The following is a 21,241-nucleotide window of genomic DNA, read 5'->3' as shown; positions in this document are numbered from 1 at the left end:
ACCCCGTTTTCTCCATCTTCCCATGATGCTCTAGAGCTGGCACCTCGGGAGCAGGTAGAGGAGCCAGGCCGAGGCTTGACAGCTCTATCAGCCAGGAAGCCCAGGGAAGCATATGCTGCGGCCAAGGTCGCTGAAGGGCCTCCATCTGCCAGGAGCTGCTGGCCAGGTAGCTGCCCGCTAGGGCCAGCCCCACGGTCCCTCTGTCCCCCACCCGTCCCCACGCTCTCTGCAGAGAGGCAGCCCTAGCATAGAGCTGGGCGGTGGGAGGATGGAAACCAGTGTCCCACCTGCTGCTGCTCCCCACACAGGAGGCCTGCCAGACATTGCCCTGGAGAGCCACCCACCGCAGTCGGTGTGGCAGAAGGTGCCAGGAACTTCAGAGCCACCCCCTGGGCCTGCTCTGACTTACCCTGAGAGGCAAAGCCAGTGCTATCTCCGAAGAAAGAGAGATCCCCTCAAGAGGTGGTAGTAGTAGCCCGGCCGGTGTAGCTCAGTGGTTAAGTGTCATGGTTCTATTCCCAGTTGGGGCACATGCCCAGGTTGTGGGCTCGATCCCCAGGAGGGGATGTGCAGGAGGCAGCCGATCAATGATTCTGTCTCATCATTGATATTTCTGTCTCTCTCTCCCTCTCCCTTCCTCTCTGAAATCAATAAAAATAAAATTGTTTTTAAAAGAGATGGCAGCCGAAACCGGTTTGGCTCAGTGGATAGAGCGTCGGCCTGCGGACTGAAAGGTCCCAGGTTCGATTCCGGTCAAGGGCATGTACCTGGGTTGCGCACACATCCCCAGTAGGAGATGTGCAGGAGGCAGCTGATCGATGTTTCTCTCTCATCGATGTTTCTAACTCTCTCTCTCCCTTCCTCTCTGTAAAAAATCAATAAAATATATTTTTAAATAAATAAATAAAAAATAAAAGAGATGGCAGTAGTAATAGCAAGAAGTGTCCGGTCCTTCAGTTGTCCAAGAACTCCCCCATCCCTCCGTACCCTGCCTGGGCTGGATCCTGAAGAGACGGGCAGGGTCAGGAGGTGATTCCCACTGAATACATGAGGCAGCTGAGACCGAAAGAGGTTAAGGCCCAGGGTCACCAAGCGGGACCATGTGGTGCGGCTCAGGGGAGCTGAGGGTCCCTCGGTGGTGGCCTAGCCCAGCACCTGCACTGAAGACTGGGCTGCAGCAGCTGCTGGAAGAATTGGAAACGGTGGTCCTCACAGTGAGGGCTTCTCCCTTGCCTGCGTGGCTGATTCTTAGGCACAGGAGAGACTTGCCCTGGTCAGGGAGAAGACATGAAGAATTTCTTTTTATTTTTTTATTTTATTTTTTTTAATATATTTTTATTGATTTCAGAGAGGAAGGGAGACGGAGAGATAGAAACATCAATGATGAGAAAGAATCACCGATTGGCTGCCTCCTGCACGTCCCCTACTGGGGATCGAGCCCACAATCCAGGCATGTGTCCTTGACTGGAATCGAACCCAGGACCCTTCAGTCCGCAGGCCAACGCTCTATCCACTGAATTTCTTTTTAGCAGCCTCCTGGCCCTGCTTACCTCCTGTTTCTGTGGTGTCTGGTTTTATGGGAGCTTGAGGAGGCCAGGATGTAGGGATATGACCCCCTCACCTCACCGTGGTCTGAGTGTCTCCTGGGCAAGTAGATTTTTTTCTCTTTTATGCAGCAAAATGGGATGTGTCCCAGATCTCTCCCATCATGAGACCTTCGTGATGCAGTAGAAATGCATGTGCTCATGACCTGGCCGCCCAAGGTCTGACCTTGAGTGATCTTGCAACCTCTGCAGCTTCGGGTTTCCCATGGGTCGGATGGAACGGTCTCTACCTGGCCTCCCTCCACAGGGAGTGTGTGAGGACCAGATGGGGTGAGTGGATTTGCAAAGCCTTCCAAGGGGCGGCCTTCGCGCCTGTCTCCCCCAGGCTGACCAGAGCCAGGAGCGGCGGGGAAGCGCCAAAGTCAGGAGGGTGGAGGAGGATGGCCCGAGCCTGTCCTGGCGCTCCTTGCCGAGCCACCCCGGGCAGCTCCCTTCCCTCCCGGGACCATGCCTGCCCTTTTGCAGATGTTCATTTTACACATGTGTTACATAGACTTTCACATTTGCTTTTTATGGAGATATAATTCACATACCGTAACATTCCCCCTTTTAAAAGATACACAATTCAGGGGTTTTAGTATAGTCCCAAAGTTGTGCATTCATCACCACTCTCTAATTTCCAAACATTTTAGTCAACCCCAAAAGAAACTGCATACCAATTAAGTCACTTGCTACTCCTCCTTCCCCCGACCCTTGGCACCCACTAATCTGCCTTCCGTCTCTGTGGATTCACCCGCTCTGGACATTTCCGATAAACGGGATCCTACAATGTGTGTCTTTGTGCCCGGCTTCTTCCCTTTAGCGTCATGCTGCCCAGGTCCGTGCCCGTGGTGGCACGTCAGCAGCTCGTCGTTTTTGTGACTAACTGGCGTTCCGTTTCATGAATGTACCGCGTTTGTGTACCCACTCCTCCATCGATGGGCATTCGGGCTGTTTCCTCCTTTGGCCCCGTGGCTAGTGCTGCTGGGAACATTGCTGTGCAGGTTTCTGTGTGAACACCTTCTCCTGCTCCTCGGGGCACGTGCCCACTGGGGGATTGCTGCGTCGTGTGATTCTCCGTGTAACTCTTGAGGAACCACCAGACGGTTTTCCGCAGCAGCTGAACCACTTTACTCGCCCACCCGCGATGCACGAAGGCTCGTTTCTTCACATTCTCACCCAGGCTTGCCCATCTTTTTTATCATAGCCATCCTAGCAGATGTGAGAGAGTATCTCATTGTGGGAACTGTATATGACATCGGTTTTTAATCTGCAAGTCCCTCTTTAAAAAGCCAGTTCCTGCCCGACCAGCACGGCTCAGTGGTTGAGCGTCCACCTATGAACCAGGAGGTGATGTGCCCAGGGGGCGTGCAGGAGGCAGGCGATCAATGATTCCCTATCATCATTGATGTTTCGCTCTCTCTCTCTCTTCCTCTTCTTTCCTCTCTAAAATCAACAAAAATAGTTTTTAAATAATTTTTTTAAAAGTTAAATAAATAAATAAAAAGCCGCCTTCCTGGAGATCGTCCATATGTAGGACTCATACCTGACGAGGTGCAGTGGGGCAGGTGGCCCGAGCTCACCCCTCAGCGGTCCCAGCGGCAAGTTCGCCGGGTGGTTCCCAGACACGAGTCTGACTCCCAGAGAGTTCTGTGCCGCAGCACCTCAGCCCTCGGTCCTGTCCTGGTTGCCCTAGGAACCCAGACAGCATTGGCCCAGCGGTGGGTCTGCCCTGCCATTGAGCCGGGGTTGCCATGGTGAGAGGAGGCGTCCAGTGGCTCCCACCCATGGCTCCAGCTCGAAGGGCAGCTCGGGCAGGACCAGAAAGCCGGCTGGAGAAACGCCGCCACTGCCTCCTTCCCAGGCCCAGGAAGGGAGGCCCTGGGTTTGGCTGGTAGCGCCGAGGAGCGGGGTGGCTGGTCAGGTTGCGAAGCCAGCGGAAGGGTCACTGAACTCCGCTGTGAGTAGCCCTCAGAGCACAACCCTCTGCGATCCCCGTGGCCGCTTGGCACGCTCCCAGGCCGCTCTCGCTCCTCCCGCGCCTCTCCGCATCCGCACTCTGGGAGCACCAGGCGCTCTGCCGGGTGATGGGTGGGGTGTTCTGCATTCCCGCGTTGCCTGGGCAGAGGGGGACCCCCTCCCCAAGTTCTGTTCTGCTGGTTGCGAGGCTCGGGTTGTCACAGCTGTCAGAGGCGTGAGTCACCAGCCGCAGATTGTTCTGTTCCCTGGCTGGGTTTTAGGATAGCTTTCTTCTTTCTTGATGGCTAATTCTTTGAAAAAGGATAATTTATAGGTTGTGCAGGGACTTTCACTTAGCTAGAATATTAGATTAACCCGAGTGCCTGGCTTCTCCCCCGTGACTTGCTGGTGGAGTGAAATGCCATAGTGTCTTTAAAGGATGCAGCGTCCTGATTCTACAGCTGTGGGAACTGAAACCCCGAGCCCTAGTGATCGAAGGGGGGAAAGCATGACGGAGGTCCATCGCTTCAGTAACAGCCCTGGAATTACAGAATCGGAAAAGGTTGGCTCTGGAAGCGTCTCAGACCATCTAATCCAACCCCTGGGCTTAGCAAATGTGCCTGTTTCAGCCATTGTGTTATGTACAGTTGTGTGTTGGTTGTGTTCATTTGTATGAAACTCCCCAGAGGGTGGTGTTCCAACCCCAGGCCTGGCAAGTGATCATGACAGTAAGTGATGGGAGCTGTCCCAGCGTGTGGTGTGCGCGTGGGGACAAGGTGGGGGGGGGGGGATGCAGGATGGTCGTACAGCCCAGGCAGAACTGTGGGAGCAAAGAATGGCTTTCCTGGGGGGGGGGGGGCGGTGCAGAGGGGGGGAATAGCAGGCAGCTGAGAGCAGGGGGAAGGGTACAGGTGAGAGGGCCCTGGACTCCGGGGTTAAGAGTTTTGCCCTGATCTTTACTTAATCGGGCACCTCTGGTGAATTTTGAGGGAGTTTCTGGCCCTCTTGTCCATCGCTCCTGCTGCTGCCCTGACCTGGGCCCTTCTCATTCTTACCTGGGGTTTCTGATAACCTCCTACCTCATCTCCCTGCCTCTACTCTTGTCCCTTCCCAGCCACACTCCACAAGGGCCTCTGCCCACCGGGCTTTCTAAAATGCAAGTCTGATGGTGTTCCTCCATGACCTCCTATGCTCAGAGGGCGGGCGAGACCCTGGCTGATGCCGCACAGCGTGGCTGGGCCCCGCCTTCTCCTGCAACCTCGCCCCCCCCCCCCCCGCTGTGACTCGGCCCTCACCAGGCCCCTCGTGTCCTGAGCAGCTGTGCCTTTGCCCGGGCCTCTTGCTTCCTGCTCACTTTCCCTGCCTGGTGAACTCCTACTCATCCTTCAGGGCCCCGTGCACATTTCTTTTTAGAGCAGCTTCCCCTGGCCTTCCTGAGCCACCATTACGCCTTGGGTGCGTTTCTGTTCAGAGGGTCACATTGCATTGCAGTGATGCCCTTCTAACTGACTGGCATTCCCCTTTGTGAGGGTGTGTCGGGTGATGGGCCCTGGGCTCAGCCCCACCCGTGCATTATCCCGTGTCATTCTCACAGTGACCACAGGAGGCGCCTTCTGGCACAGCCCCACGGACAGATGAGGAGGCCTGCGGCTGCAGGCGACAGAGCTGGGATTTGGGCCCACATCTGTTGGACTCTATTCCTGTATCTTCCCTCTGCTGTTCCCTAGATCCTCCTGTATCCCCCAGACCCCCCGGTGGGTCCTCAGGAAATGCTGGGCATGTGAGGGACTGGCCACAGGGCTGGGTTCGGCAGGGCACCGTGGTCTGGCAGGTGGGGAACTGGAGGGAGGCAAGAGGGAGAAGGGGCTGGAGTTACTTGGGGTTAACATGATGAGAGACTGTGACCCGTGGCTAAGGGTTTCCTTTCCACCCTCCATTCCAGTGGCAGCCTCTGGCCACCTGGAGACTCTGGGCCAGCAAGCAGCATGGTGACAAATGCCATGGCAACCTGCCTTCTCTCGGGCGTGGAGGGGAGGGAGGAGCTGAGAGCGCACGGGCCCCACACTGGGACTTCTGAGCAGGATCCTAGAAAGGTGGCTGCATTGGACCTGAGTGACTTCTGCCCTCCCCTGAGGGCGCCTGCCTGCAAGGTCCCATCCCAGCAGGAGAAACGCCACTTCCCCTCTGCCCTGGATGAGTGGCTGGCCCTGGCCTCCCAGGAGACTGTGGGCTTTATCCAGGTACAAACGCAGTCCCCTTCCCACCCCGCCACCCCCCTCTCCCACCCTCCTGTCAGAAAGGAAGGAAGGAGCTCAAGAGGGGGAGGCGTGGGGTTGCCAAGCAAGGTAGGGGAGGGACAGCTGGGACAAGGCCCTCATTGTACCGAGGCCACACGCAGCTCCCAGGCAGGCCAGGCATCTGCCTGCCTCCCAGGACCTGGGACTAGAATTCCACTTGGCCTTTCCCACCCAAGCTACTTAGCAACACGCATCCCAGCCAGCCTGGAGGAGCACGGCGCATGCTTAGATCTGAGTCCTGCCTCTGCTGAGAGGTCCTCCTGGAGCCACAGCCTCCGCTTTGCCTCCTCCCAAAAGCAGAGGGAGGCGGGGATGTGGGTCGATGCCGGTGAAGCCGGCTGGCGGGAACTAGCAACCAGGGTCTGTCAGACCTGCAGCCGTGTGGCCTTGGCCAAAATGTGATCACAAACCCTGCTTGCCTGGAAGGTTGATATCTGAAGACATGGGCTTGGCACACAAACGCACTCTGCACAGTCACTTGGCCACATGGGGTTCAGACCCCAGTCCCCAGCAGGTAATCCCAGAAGCCTTGGCCCGCCCCCGCCACCCCCGCCAACGAGGAAGGACCATCAGCCCCAGCCCCACCCAGCTGCGCCTGGCCCAGCCCTCCTGTGCTCCGGAGGCAGGTGGCAGGCGGCCATTGGCAGCTTCCTGACAAGTGTGGGGGCACCATTGTTGCCCCAGCCCCTGTCCTGTGGTTCATCCTCCAGGTCCGGCCCTACGGTCCCAGAAGGCCCTGCCTGGGTGACGGGGCGTGATGGGTGGGCCGCGTCACCAACCAAGGGCGAGCAGCTCAGGTGACAGGCCTGGTGTCGGAGGCTCCTGCGCCAGCACCTGACACCTCGTGCAGACAATGCTGGCTGTGTCTGGCTGTCTAGGGGACAGGCCACATCTGTGTCACAGCCAGGAAACAGGCCACTGAGGAGCGCCTTTGTCTGCTCAGGAGGCAGCCCCACTGCCGGCCAGGATGGCCAGGCTCCCCAGGGGCCCTGACGCGGGAAGGGGTGGTGCCCTGGCCCGGGGACTCCAGGGTTTGAGGTCCAGCCCCTGAGCGCCTGGTGTTGGCCCAGCCACCACTGGGTGTGACTTGGGCCCGTGCCTTCCCTCGGGACTCCTCACCTGTAAAGGGACTAACCACAGCACTTCCTCTTAGGGTTGTTGGGAGGCGTCGATGGCAGAATGTACGTAACATGCTCGGCCTGGGGTCTGAGGCGAGGAGCGGGGCTTGGTGAATGCTTGTTTCCCGGCATGGGGGCAGGTCTGGGGCCTGGCGTCCTCGGCGAGTCTCCTGTGACCCAGGCTACTGCCCTGAGCGTGGAAGAAGGGGACGGGTCTCTGGAGCCGGCACAGGACTCGCATGTTGGCTGCAAGGGCCCAGGCCCTCCACCTTGGACGCCAGGAGCCCTGGGCTGGTGCCCAGGCAGCCATCTCCCCACAGCAGCTCACACCCCGCCTGGCCTGGGGCCTCCCCTCCTTAAACCCCTGTAGGGTCCCAGGAGAGGGGCCTAGTGACTCCTAGGCCGGAGCCAGGGGGCCTGTGTCCCCCTACCCAAGGGTGGGCCTCTGCAGGCACAGTCACTTTCTACTGGGCCCAGCCCCTGAGACACCCCCGGGGGGGCTTCTGCTCCCACCGCCCAGCCCTCACCTGCTCTGAGCCTGCGCCTGAGCTCCTGTGCATGGCAGGACCAGCACGCGCTCCTGCATGGGTGCGGGCATGCGTGTGCAGCACGTGTGCGGGAGGCCCCTGCATGTCCTGCACCGTGCGCAGGTCCCCAAGCATGTTCACATGGAATGTCGGGCATGGTGCCTTTTCATGACCGTGTGTATCCATATGTCTTTCTACACGTGTGCTGGTCTGTTGGTCTGTCTTGTCTCCCCTGTAGACGGGAAGCCCCGAGCCACACACCAGCGGGCACTCTGGGAAGGTGACGCCGAGACTAGCCCAGCGTAATTTGGGGGTCCTGGTCCTGCTCTGGGAGCCTCCAGCCTGCAGCTCCCGCCGAGAGCGGGGTCTGAGTGTCAGGGGCCCAGGGGGCTGGCGTGTAGTATAGAGGACTCGGTGCTGCTGGGTGTCGGGCGGCGCTGCCGATGCCTGTGTGACCTTGGGCGAGGCCTCTGCTCCGTGCCCACGGTCGCCCATCTGGAGAGCACGGGGTTGGACTGATGATCTCTGGCTGCCCTGAGGCTCTGCCAGTCATTTTAAGTCGGGTGCCCGGAGCCAGCTGCGGCCAGAGCCTGGCCTGCCAGGCCCTCGCTCCGTCCTGGGTGCCCTGCTGAAGGGTGAAAGGAGAAGCCATGCCGGGCAGCGGCCCCAGCGAGAGGATGACGTGGCCCGGCCCGGCCCTCGCCGCGGCCCCCCCAATGCGCCCTCTCTCCTCAGCCCCGGGGACACCACCCATCCCACCCCTCACCCGGACCCGCAGCCTCATGGCCATGTCCCTGCAGGGCAGTAGACGGGCCTCTGCTGGATCCCGCAGGTGAGTCTGCCCCTGACCCAGACCTTGGCCTCAGAGGATGGGAGGGGTGTCCCCACTCTGCCACCCCCTAGTTTTCCCATCTCTAAAATGGGCTGCTGACACTCGCTCCTCCTGGAACTGCTTAGGGCTCGCCTGGCGCGGTGGGTGTAAAGTTCTCTGAAGGCACACGCCGTGGGGTTCCTGCCCCCATCAGTGCTGTTTGACCTTCATCGTTAGAGGGATGTCCCCCCGTCCTCCACGCAGCTCCCTCCTGTCTCCCCCCGCCTGCCCCATTCTTCTCAGTCCATGCAGGACCTCCTCCTCTGGGCTTGGGGGACCCTTTAAGGGCACATTCCCCACCCCCCGCCCCCCCATTGGCCTGCAGCCCTGTCCAGCCTCCATTCCTGCCCTGGGGAGTCAGGAGGACCGGCCTCCTTCTGGTTTTCCATCTTGATTTGCACTGTCTGTTCTGTCACCCTGTCTGTGCATCCCCGATTCTCCTCTGCTTCTCTCCCGGCGGTGACCCCGAAGTGGGGGCGCTTTGGGCCGCAGCGGCCTGGCAGTGCTCTCCCAGTGTCCGCAGCTGCCCACCAGCCAGAACGAGCACCTGCCCCTTCTTCCCGCCTCCAGGCGCACCTCTCCGCCCGTGAGCATGCGGGACGCCTACGGCACCTCCTCTCTCAGCGGCAGCAGCACCTCGGGCTCCTGCAAGGGCAGCGATGGCAGCCCCACGCCCAGGTAACGACCTCCCCTCCAGCCTGGCCTGGCCCAGATGCCTGGGAGCCTGGGTACCCTGGGGGGCGGGGCGTGGGTGTCCTAACACCCCCACACTCCCTGGCTGTCCGACCCCAAGCAGGTCACGTCCTCTCTGAGCCTCAGTTCTTGTGTCTGTGAAATGGGTGTGATATGTCCAGCTGTGAGTCTCCAAAGACAGTGTCCTAGGCCCACGAGAAGGGATGCTTTCAGGACCAGGCGCCACAGGCGGCAGCTCTCTGCATGTCAGAGGCCGCCTCCTGCCTTCCTGCTCACCCTCCTCGGTGTGTAGCTCTTGTCCTCATCACATGTGGCTCCCACACCTCCAGGCAGCGGGCTGATGCCCAGGAAGGAAAACGGGAAAAGCCCAAAGCCCCACCCCCCGGCCCCCGGCTCATGTTTCCTGACGGGGACCCCTCCCCGGGAATCCTGTGTGCGCCTCCCTGTAGAGCTGGGTGATGTGCGGGCCCAGGTCGGACAGAGCTGTGTGCTCCCGGGCACAGCGTTGGAGGGCACCTCCCAGCTTCTGCCGCTTGCTTTCTTGGGGGGCACCATGAGGGTGGCAGAGGTAAGCAGGTCTGGAAAGCAAAGTGGGGGAGAAAGGCTGAGTTGTGCCCTCAGGAAAGGCGAGCAGAGACCTGAGAAGCAGGATCGGGCTGGGAGGCAGGGCAAGGGGAGCCGCAGGTCCTCAAAGACCAGGGGTTCGAGCTGGGACGACGGCACAAGCCTGTCCCCAGCGTTGAAATTCTGGGGGAGGCAGAAGACTGTGGGCTTGGGGTTTGGTCACTTCACATCTCCATCCGACACTGGTAACGGCCGTCAGTGGGGCTTTGGTCCTCCGTGAGAGTCGTGGCCGGAAGACGGCCTGCAGCCCTGTGGCCAACGCACCCGCTGGGAGGACTCGTCTGCCCGTTCCAGTGGAGAGCGTGTCATTTGTGTGAAGTGATATTCGGGTTGTGCTGAGGCAACAGTTCTCAGTATTGTCCAGCATGACACACGAGTGATGGGTTGACACACGTGTGCAGGACCCATGCCCCAGCATTCCGTTTGTAACCACACTCCAGAACACAGGGCATGAGGAAGACGGATGCGTACACTTACATTTTAAAGTGTATGCATCCATCTTCAGAGAGAGGAAGGGAGAGAGAGAGAGGGATAGAAACATCAATGACTAGAGGCCCGGTGCACAAAATTCGTGCATGCAGGCGGTGGTCCCTCAGCCCGGCCTACACCCTCTCCAATCCAGGACCCCTCGGGGGATGTCCGACTGCCGGTTTAGGCCCAATCCCTAAACCAGCAGTCGGACATCCCTCTTGCAATCTGGGACTGCTGACTCCTAACCACTCACCTGCCTGCCTGCCTGATCGCCCCTAACTGCTCCCCTGCCTGCCTGATCACCCCTAACTGCTCTCCCCTGCCTCGGCTCCTGCCACCATGGCTTTGTCTGGAAGGACGTCCGGAATGTCCAATCTAATTAGCATATTACCCTTTTATTAGTATCGATGAGAGAGAATCATTGATCAGCTGCCTCCTGCACGCCCCCTACTGGGGATTGAACCCACAACCTGGGCATGTGCCCTGACCAGGAATTAATCCATGACCTCCTGGTTCATAGGTCAACACTCAACCTCTGAGCCACACCAGCCAGCCTAGATGCAGTTCTGATTAGTTAATAACTATTTTTTAAAATATCTTTGTAATAGTGGCCCATTGCACAAAGATTCATGCAATAGGCCTTCCTTCGCCTGGCCGCCAGCACCAGTTTTCCTCTGGCATCCGGGACCCAGGCCTTTGGTCCGGCCACAGCAGCGAGGCTTGGCTTCTCTGCTCCAGTTGCTCCCAGCTCCTCCTTTTTTTTTTTCCCAGCTCCTCGAGCGGAGGCCAGGGCTGGATGGAAGCCTGGGTCGCCCCCAGTGACCCAGGCCCCCAGGCCCCCACCCCCTCCTGAGCGGAGTCCAGGGCCGGCGGGAAGCTTGGCTTCCTCCGTCGCCGGGAGCAACCCAAGCTTCCTGCTCGCTCCAGCTCTTTGGCCGCAGCCATCTTCAGTCGTCTTCAGTCTTCGCTCTGTGCCTGCATATGCAAATTAACCGCCATCTTTGTTGGTTTAATTTGCATAGTCACTCTGATTGGCTGGTGGGTGTAGCGGAGTGGCGGAGTGATGGTTAATCTTCATGTTTCTCTTTTATTATATAGGCTTGATTTCAGAGAGGAAGGGAGAGGGAGAGAGAGAGATAGAAACATCAATGATGAGAATCATTGATTGGCTGCCTCCTGCACGCCCCCTGCTGTAGACCGGTCTGCATCCCGAGCGTGTGCCCTGACTGGGAATCAAACCGTGACCTCCTAGTTCATGGTGATGCTCAACACTGAGCAACACCAGCCAGGCCACTGACATTTTTAAAAGTTCATAATTGACAACTTTAGTATTTTTCCTTTCAGCAGCAGATATTTGTAATGCATGTCATACCTGCAGCCCCGGGGCAGTCCCAGCCCAGAGGCTGACCTCTGCTGGGGAAGGGTCCTCTCACCCAGAGAGCCTGCTGCCCTCGGAGAGCCTGCTGCCCTCGGAGAGCCTGCTGCGGGCGAGCAGGGCCCGTGCGGTGGCCTCCCTTACGATTGCTGGGCTCTCCGAGGGAGGAGCGGAGAGGCTTGGATTATAGTACAGTCTCCCTGTGTGTAAATGTTTTCCCACAAAGATAGAGCTAGTGACTAAAATGTGCGAGTGTTAAATGTTATATTGGGGAAACACTCATGAAAGCAAATGGAAAGGTTAAAAGAGTTGCTTCCTCTCTCAGCCTCAGCACTTACTAGGGTAACTCACCCTGGTTCCCCTCCTCCAGGCATGGGGAGGAGACCGTTCACTCGCCACAGAGCTGTCCCCAGCAGTCCTTGCAGGGTCCAGGAGCCCACAGGGCCAGTGTGTGGGGCCGCGGGGCTCTGCTGGCTTGCTTGTCTTTTGGAAAGAGATTTCTTGCACCACCAGAGAGGCACCCTGAGCTCCACCCCACGCCACCTCTGCCCCTCGTCACAGAAAACAGGAGCGACTTGGCGCTGCAGCAGTGGCCCTCCCCGGCCTGCTTTTCCAGGCCCCTCACATGCCATCGTCCCTCCCTAGACCTGGAGCCCCCAGCCCCAAAGGAGCTGAGTTGGGGGGCAGCAAGTCCCCTGCCAAGTTGTTTGAAAAACCTGCCCAGGGTGTTCAGCCAAGACCCAAGGCGGGAGGAGGGATTCATGAACAGAACCACCAGCAGGCAGGAAGCTGGGAGCCGAGCAGGCCGGGCCAGGCTCTGTTGGTGGAATTGGGGTGCCCTCCTTCTCGGGGTGAAAGCCTTGGCCCTCCCTCCTCTACATGGGTGGGACCAGGGTGCACCCACCATACACACGCCTGTGCCACCTCGTGCTGGGAGCATGTGGCCTCCGGAGCAGTGCACAGCCAGCCACTGCCACCTCGGGGTACATCGGGTCAGAGCCAGCCGTGTCCACACGTGTGTTCACATGTGCCCCAGAGAAAAGGGGGGCGTGCACTTGTATGAATCCATGCATGGTGTCCTCACATGTGCCTATGCCCGCAGAGAGGGTGGGGATGCGTGGGCATGGGTGTGTACTCATGTCTGTGGACATGCAGACGCAAATGGACTGGGAGTCCGCGTGCTCCAATGTGCACGCCCAGTGAGTGTGTGTGCGGATTCGAGGAGAGAGAGCCCCCAGCCCCAGCCTCGTTCTCGGGTTGGGAGACTGGGCGCCTGAGCTCTCTGGGATTGGACTGATGGAGGTGGTGTCAGTATGTCCTACAGTATGTCTCCCCACCCCCAACTAGTGGAGCCGGGGCTCCCCACCTGACGCTGTGGTTTTCACTCAGAAGAGCTCTGATAAAGCCCACCTTCCAGAAGAGGGCAGGGTGTCCTGGGGCCCACGGGGGCCTGTCCGGGAGGCCTGGCCTGGAGTCCTGGTGGCCATGGACCTGGGTGGTGGGGCTGGCATCCTCTTGCTCCCTGGAGGCACGGGCCTACCCCTGGCTCTGCTCTCCGTCCCCCCTGGCTGACGAGCGCCCCCTTGCAGGCGCTCCATGAAGTACATGCTGTGCAGCGACAACCACGGCATCAAGCCGCCCACCCCAGAGCAGTACCTGACGCCGCTGCAGCAGAAGGAGGTGTGCATCCGGCACCTGAAGGCCAGGCTGAAGGACACGCAGGACCGGCTCCAGGACCGGTGAGCAGGTGGCCAGGGGCAGCCCTTGGCAGCCCGGGGGCACGCTCCGCACTCCAAGGCACCAGGGCCCTGGGCATCGCCGGGAGGAGGGAGCGGCTTGGGGAGCCCATTTCCAGAGCCCCTGCGGGTCCCTGTCCCCCCTGAGTTGCTGTCTTTGACCTCAGGAAGCTGCTTGGGGCCAAGCCAGGAGCAGTTTCTCCCAGGAGGGCTTGTCGGACTTCCCACCCAGGGCAGGGCTCTCCCGGTAAACCCGGCAGCCCCTCTGGCCACTTCTCCCTGGCTCCTTCCCTCCTGGGCAGTGAGTGCGCAGGGCTGTCTTCCCGGCCTTCCTTCTCTGTGAGGGAGGAGCAGCCCATTGGCCCTGCTCGTCCCCAGGGGACTCCTGACCCACCAGTTCCAGCCCCAGAGCCTTCCTCCTCATCCGTTATAGATGGTGTTCAGTCAGGAGAAATCTGTGAGCTCCTCCCCAGCCCGGGGGTCTCCCAGGACCCCCTTGGGCCCCCCTCAGTGCGTTCTCCAGACCTGAGGGCCAATGCTTGGCTTCCCCCTGTCCAGGCCAGTGGCCTCATCTTCAGGGCCACCCTCCGATCTCCTCCTCGCCTCCACCATCTTCTCTGACTGTGTTGATTTTGATGTGCAGCCCACCGGGAGCTGTGGGCGCTCTGGGGCACTGGAGGGCGGGGCCAGCCCCCACGACCAGGTCTTCCTTCATCTCCTTTTCACATATAACAACTCTGTTGATTGTAAATCACATGCCACACAATCTATTGTTTCTGTTATAGTCACAGAACTCTGCACCCATCACAGTATCTAATTCCAGAACATTTCACCCCAGAAAGGAACCCACTCCCAGCAGCAGTCATGCCCGCTTCTCTGCATCCCCCCAGCCCCTGGGAACCACGAGTCTCTGTCTCTACAGACTTGTCGGTCCCGGGCACTGAGGTCACGGGAAGCACACAGTTCACACGCCACCTCTTCCTCGAACCGTGGCAGCTGCAGGCGGCGCTCTGGGCCTCCTTGTCTGCAGGGCTGGTGTTTCTGTTTTTCTTTCCCCTCAACGATGCCCTGAGCTGTCTGCACAGAGGTCTCAGGAAGGAGGCGGCCCCTCTCACAGCTTCGAGAGCCGGCCTGCGGCTCTGAGCAGGCAGCGTGCCCTGCCGTGGAGGGCCTACACCTAACCCCTGGCCGCTCCCTGCCTGCTACCCTTGCGGGAACCTGTGGCTGTTCATCACCGGCTTCACTCCACACTCTCTGTGTATCCAGTTTGCTGCCTGCCGTTCCAGCGGTCGCCTCCCTCTCAGTAATCTTTTACACCCTGTGGTTTCGGAGGCTGTGTCCCTACTTCCTGGGATGGCCTTTCCCCATCTGACTTTCTTGGCAAACTTATCCTTTAGGGCCCAGTTCAAAGATAAAGCCCCAGGCAAGACTGGGAAGCCACAGTCCCGGGGACCCTGCCGGCTCCAAGGAGAGGGGGCAGGTGCCCGCAGAGCTGAGCATGCCCAGCTCTTTCTTCCAAACTCACTCTTCCTCCCTAGGCTCCATGTCAGTGAGGAGGGTCCCCGTGGGATGAGCCCCCACCCTGAGGAGTGAAGGGCGAGTACCCCCATACCTGCTGGCATCGCTGTTGCTGCCAGTCTGAGCCTGTTGCTGCCGCATCCTGGGCACCCTGCGGCTGCGATTCCTGGGCCCACTTCCTGAACTGCATTTCCGATCTCACTTTGAAAATAAACGATGCCTGATCTGGGACTGTCATTCTAATGGGATCGAGAACCCCAAAGTGACGTTGTGCCGCTTGTGGGCTGTATTTGCACAAACGCCGGCCGGCGGCTGCGTGTGGCCGTGTCACCGAGGGGTGTGCTGCAGGAGGGACCCCAGGCCGGCTCCAGGCTCACTGCTTTCTCACGGCTCTGGTCCGTCTGGTGTGAGCTCTGGGCTTGATGGCATCTTTGTCGAACTCACCTCCCTCCCCCACGGCCCCCAAGTCATCGTCAGCTCAGGGACTTACAGCCCGAGAGTTTCTGGACAAGGGTCTGCTGACTGTCGGGTTCACCTGGCACTTGCCTCTTCCCTCAGGAGTAGCTGTGTGCCTTTTTGCCCTCTTTTGCCTTTGTTGTTGTTGTTGTTGGCTTTCCTCTTTACAGTAGGTATAAAGCAGAAATGTCCCCCCGGATGAAAGAGTGCCGCCCTGTTTCATCGTTCCCCTCTGACTGCCCACTTCTCCCTCCTCTTGAGGGAAGATGTGGAATTCCCAGCTTCCCTCCCGCCTCCAGCCCCCATGTTGCAGGTGCTCATTTAAAGGCGGCCAAACAGGAGGCCACATCCCTTCCCATAGAGCAGACCGTAGGTTTCCTTCTGTGGTTGTACGTTAAGATGTTTAAGGGTGCCTTGGGTTTTTATAGCAGGAGCACCTTGAAATTGAGGCTCTTTACCGTCTGCTCTGCTCCGCAGGTGATGGATTTAAACGAGGGGGTGGGATGCTGTGCTGTCTCTTGCCCCATTTCCTCTCCCCCCTCCCTCTCGCCCCCCTCCTTCCGGGAGGAGGCCTCTCCTGTCTTTACCGCTTGGCCCTCTCCCACCCCCTCACCCTGGGGAGTAAGGAGAAGGAAGGAGCATTGAGCAGATCCTGGTTTCAGCTCTGTGAGCCGGCGGCACAGGCCGTCTGTCCGTGTGGCAGCCCCCTCCTGACCTGTCCCCCTGGTGGCGGTGCCAGGCCAGCAGTGAGCATGGGTCTCGTCCGCCACAGGGACACCGAGATCGACGACCTGAAGACACAGCTGTCGCGCATGCAGGAGGACTGGATCGAGGAGGAGTGCCGCCGCGTGGAAGCCCAGCTGGCCCTGAAGGAGGCCCGCAAGGAGATCAGGCAGCTCAAGCAGGTCATCGACACCGTCAAGAACAACCTGATGGACAAGGACAAGGGGCTGCAGAAGTACTTCACGGACATCAACATCCAGAACAAGAAGCTGGAGACGCTGCTGCACAGCATGGAGGTGGCCCAGGACGGCACGGCCAAGGAGGACAGCGTCGGGGAGTCAGCAGGCGGCTCCCCCGCCCGCTCCCTCACCCGCAGCTCCACCTACACCAAGCTGAGCGACCCGGCCGTCTGCGGGGACCAGCCCCCCGGGGACCACCCTGGCTCCTCCACGGAGGACGGGGCTGACAGTGGCTTCGCAGCCAACGATGACGCCATGAGCCGGACGGACGTGCTGGAGGCCAGCAGCCTGCTGTCGTCGGGGGTGGACTGCGGCCCCGAGGAGGCCTCGCTGCCCAGCTCCTTCAGCCTGGGGCCCCGCTGCCCGGCCAGCAGCACCTACGAGAAGCTGTTGTGCGGGATGGAGGCCGGCGTGCAGGCCAGCTGCATGCAGGAGCGCGCCATCCAGACAGACTCGCTGCAGTACCAGCCTGACCTAGACACCATCCTGGAGAAGGTGACCCAGGCCCAGGTCTGCGGGACGGGTCCCGAGTCAGGGGGCAGGCGCCCGGAGCCGGAGCCCCACCCCCCAGGGCCCAGAGACCCCAGCTCAGCGGTGGTGGTGACGGTGGGTGATGAGGTGGGTGATGAGCTGGAGGCCCCGGAGCCCATCACCCGCGGGCCGACCCCACACCGGCCCGGTGCCAACCCCAACCCCAGCCTGTCGGTGAGCGTGGCGTGCCCCGTGGAAGAGGAGGAGGAGGCGGCCGAGCCCAAGAGCTACTGGAGCCGCCACTACATTGTCGATCTGCTGGCCGTGGTGGTGCCCGCGGTCCCCACGGTGGCCTGGCTCTGCCGCTCCCAGCGGCGCCAGGGCCAGCCCATTTACAACATCAGCTCCCTGCTGCGGGGCTGCTGCACGGTGGCCTTGCACTCCATCCGCAGGATCAGCTGCCGCTCGCTGAGCCAGCCGGGCCCCAGCCCCGCCGGCGGCTCCCAGCTCTGAGGCCTTCCTGGCCAGGGGCTCGGGCGGCCTGACCCCTGATTGTCAGGGTGCCGTCCTCCCTCTCGCCCATCCCCGTGGGGCATCATCTTACTTAGTTCTGGGTTCGGAAGTGGTGTTTTCTGGATGTTAACAGTGTGGGGGCTGGGCGTCGGAGCCTGGACAGGAGAGAGGGGAAAAGAGACCAAAGGCAGGGAGGCCCGCTGTAGGACCGAGTGCAGGGGAGTCCTCACCCCGGCCCCTCCGCTCAGCCCTTCACAAGGGCGGCCCCTGCTCAGGAAGTCTCTGGTGTACTGAGCTGGAGAGGCTGGACCTCAGTTGCCCACTTCAGTCTCCCCATCCTCCACCCACCACATCCTGTTCAGTTCCCTGATCACTCCACACCACCCCTGCCCTCAGCCCGGCGTCTGGACCAGTATTATCTCCTCAGGTGCAGGCAGCTGCGACCCAAAGTGCAGGCTCCTGGCCCAGGACTGCGAGCAGAGCCTGAACTGCCGGGCCTGGCTGGAGCCCCAGCCCCTCAGACTGCTCCACACTTGGGCGAAAGGTGGAGATGGGCAAGAGGGGCAGAGGGCAGTGTGGGTTCTGCATCTGTCGGCCCCAGACCTTCCCTACGGTCCACTTTCCTCCTGACATGTCTGGGCGTCAGATAATTCTTCCTGTGAGAGCTAAGCCAGACGGCTCGGTGCTGGGGGAGGAAGGCTCCTCTCCAGAGTGCCAGCACGAGGAGAGGAGGCGGGCTGGCAGCTCGGGCCCCTCCGGCCTGAGATGAGGCCCTGTGGTCTGGGAGGCCGGGCTGCACTCAGCAGTCCTCAGCTGGTGTGGACAGCCAAGGCCATGACGGCCCTGCAGCGCACCCTGACTTTCTCTGGGGCCTCAGGCCCAACTTCTGCTTTGCACTGTGCTCACTCGGGGCTTGGTTCTCATGTATCCGGACCTCCTGAAAGGGGGCTGCTTACTGTCTAGGGTGAGGGTTCCTGGATCTTAGACTCATGTGCCTCAGGGGGAATTACTGCAGGATGAATGGCAAGACGGAACTGAAGCCATGTTGTCATCCAAGCCAAAGCAGGTGCCCTGGGTGTTTCGTGGGGAGCGAGGGGGGAGCCCGCAGACACCCTGCTTCCGGCCCAAGCCCAGCCTGGGAAGGCTCACTGTCCTCCCTCCATCCCCAGGACCACATCAGGGCCCCCAGAAACGCTGCTGACCTTTTATTACCATTACTAGTGCCCCGGTACACGGATTCATGCACATTGAAGGGAAATTAATTAGAAGGTGGCTGGTGGGGCGGGACTGGGCGAGACAGGCCAGACATGCCCTGGAGCCAACCTCCCGTGGTCCCTCCCCGGCTGGCCACACCTGGGGCAGCGCTGGGCTCAAAGGCATCTGCGGAGTGAGCGGGGCCCCTCTGGCGGGTGGGGTCCCTCGGCCTGGCCTGCGGGGATCAGGCCAAAACTGGCTCTCTGACATTCCCCGAGGGGTCCCAGATTGCAAGAGGGCAGTTCTCGGGTGATGCAACCTGGAATCGGGCTCCCTCCTCTCTGGTTCCAGGGTGCATCACCCAAGAGCCACTGCTGCCAAGTCACCGCAGCTCAGCAGCTCCTGCATTGAGCATCTGCCCCCAGTGGTCAGTGCGCGTCATAGCTACTGGTCAGACGGTCGGATGGTCACTTAGCCTTTTATATATATAGATTATTTTACAAAGTAAACCCGGTCCTTTTTCCCTTCAGGGCTGACACCCATCTGGTTGTCCCACCCACTCTTCAGAGTTAGGCCCCACACTTGGGGTTGGTGGGACCCTGTGTCCTACTCACCCCTCTGGCCTATGGGACACACTGGTTCTCTGCCAAGGTTGCTTGCCCACCCCTGCTGCTCCGGAAGCCGTTGCCTGACTCACGGGCTCTGCCCTTCCTTTCTGCGCCCTCCCCTCACGGGGGGCAGCGCCTGCATGCACTGGGAGTGGGCAGCCGGCCCAGCCATTGGGGCAGCGGCCCCCTCTGCCACGCGCTTTGTGCCTCCAAAGCTCCCCCTCCTCGGTCTGGGCCTCAGGCCGCCTTCCTTTGTGGAGCACCTCCCACCCCAGCCGAACTGAGCCCGAGCTCCTGGGGCCTGGCCAGGGCTGCCCAGGGACGCCGGGGCCGTGGCCTGGGGGCAGGACAAGCCCAATCCAAAGCCAAGCCGGGACTGGCCGGGACCCAGCCTCCCGAGCCACGTACTCACAGGCCGCGTAGTGTCTCCTTAGAAACAGGCAAAGCTTTGCTGAGGAAATAAACGTATGACTCTATTTGACAACATAAAATCTATATATTTTTCACCACGGGAATTCAGTGGAGCTGCATACCCCCTCTGCTCTTGTCTATGTCTTGCTGTCTGTGGCCTTCCTGTTGTGTCTTACGTTTTGGTGGATGTGGTCAGGGCTGGGGCCACAGTCAACACTGTCTGCTGCCGGAGAAGCCACTGGTGAAGGGCTGGCCGGGCTCGGACCCGAAGCCTCTGGGTGAGGTGAGTGGGTCCAGCCGTCACCCTCTGTGCCTCCTCTGGCCTGAGACTAGCCTGTCTGGGTCCCAGGGGTCCTGTTCTCAGCATTGAGGGTCCTCGCTCTTGGGAGGGAGGGGTCTGGTGGGGCCTTGGACGGGCGTTTCTTTGTGTTAGTGGAGGAGGCGGCTTACCGGCAGCCCTGAGACAGCCCGGGGGACCCTGTCGGTCAGTGGCCCCCAGGGCTCCTGCGTGTGTGTGTGTGTGTGTGTGTGTGTGTGTGTGTGCGCACTCAGTGTCCGCATCTATGCAAAAGGTGCAGCGCTCCCTGTGCGGCTGCCGGCGGTGGAGTGGGGCCTGCCCCCCTGACTATGCAGGGCACAGAATGTGGGGCTGAGTGCTCATTCTGCACGTGTCTGCTTCACGCCTCCTCCCGTTGGGCTGTGACCTTTCCCGCCTGCCCTCCGCTTCTGGAGCAGAAATCCGTGGGCCCCCCTTTCGCCAGCCTCTGCCAGGGTGGATGGTTAGGTCCTACGGGACAGTGTTTCCAGGAGTCACTTTCTGGAAACGCTGGCCCCGTGGAGCCCAGCAGGGAAAGGTGGCTTCTTCATTGTCGGGCCCGGGCCAGAGCGGCCCTGCTGCTCCTCTGGTCCAGGCTCAGGCGGAATCAGAGTCGGGCCAGGACTCCGCACACAGAGCTGGCCGGGCGGAGTTTACTGCCTGTCTCCCAAGGGGATGACTTCGCTCTTCACTGAACACCTTCCCAGTCGCCAGGCGCTCAGCTAGCCGGCTGCAGCACAGGAGGCTGACGGCCTTGGGGAGGGGCGGGCAAAGGACAAGGTTCTGGGGCAAAGGTCTACGGAGGGGCCTTTGCCCAGTGACCTCATGATCCCCTCTCTGACCTGGGGGCACAGTGCACCCCAGGCACAGTGCACACTCACACTTGGCCATCCCAGTGACAGAATTCAGGGGCCCGGGAAGGGGGGAGGTGGGAGGGGCATTCACTTTGGTCTCCTTCGTCCTTTTGTTCAGACAGAGTTGTACCTGCAGCAGACGACTCTGAATTAAAGCATGAAAACACACACGACCCTCAGTCTGTTTCTTGATGTCTTTTTTCTGAGGTGGCGGGTGAAGGGGGCTCAAGCTGTCCCCACCCGCGTGGGAGGCAGAGCGTGCCCCCTGGCAGGCGTCTTCTCCAGGTCAGGGGACACGAGCTGTGGGTGGTTCCGCTCCGCCCCCGCCCCCGCCCCTCATTGGGGAGCGGGGACAAAGCATCTAGAAGCACCTCCCTCCGTGTCAGACCCTGAGCGCATCCATTCCTCCTCCCCTCACCAGTTCTCGCGCCCGTTCTGCACGTGCACAGCAGCCTGGCCGGAGAGAGGGGTGTCCACAGCTGGTCCCCTCTTCCAGGGCCCACACGGTCCCCCACTAGCCGTCCCGCCTCCGATGGCAGGCAGCCTGAGACGGGTCGGAGCACTAACGGCTCTCAGAGGCAATGCATAGGCAAGGCCTTGGTCTCACGATTGCTTGAAAGAAAACCAGCCCGGCATGTCCTGGGGCTGAAATTCTGGACTTTTCAGTGACTTTGGAGGAAGGAA

At 60.5% G+C, this 21,241-nt stretch overlaps 1 protein-coding gene across 3 annotated transcripts in view; it reads left to right on the top strand.

The window, feature by feature from the left end:
* SNPH (syntaphilin) overlaps positions 1–18,496 on the top strand; it is a 40,066-nt gene extending 21,570 nt beyond the window's left edge. The window contains exons 3-7 of one of the 3 annotated variants that reach the window (XM_036311618.1): positions 6,993–7,020; positions 7,723–8,316; positions 8,926–9,033; positions 13,108–13,257; positions 16,001–18,496. In XM_036311618.1, the coding sequence (XP_036167511.1) occupies positions 8,135–8,316; positions 8,926–9,033; positions 13,108–13,257; positions 16,001–17,174 (1,614 nt within the window). In that variant the 5' untranslated portion in view covers positions 6,993–7,020; positions 7,723–8,134 and the 3' untranslated portion in view covers positions 17,175–18,496. Of the gene's footprint in view, positions 1–6,992; positions 7,021–7,722; positions 8,317–8,826; positions 9,034–13,107; positions 13,258–16,000 lie in introns of all 3 variants that reach the window. The other 2 variants (XM_036311616.1, XM_036311619.1) reach the window with 2 other exon arrangements.
* The last annotated feature ends 2,745 nt before the right edge of the window (positions 18,497–21,241 follow it).

This window comes from Myotis myotis, unplaced genomic scaffold (genome assembly GCF_014108235.1).
Source record: "Myotis myotis isolate mMyoMyo1 unplaced genomic scaffold, mMyoMyo1.p scaffold_m19_p_58, whole genome shotgun sequence".
Lineage (NCBI taxonomy): Eukaryota > Metazoa > Chordata > Mammalia > Chiroptera > Vespertilionidae > Myotis > Myotis myotis.
This window is presented reverse-complemented; position numbering and strand designations above follow the sequence as displayed.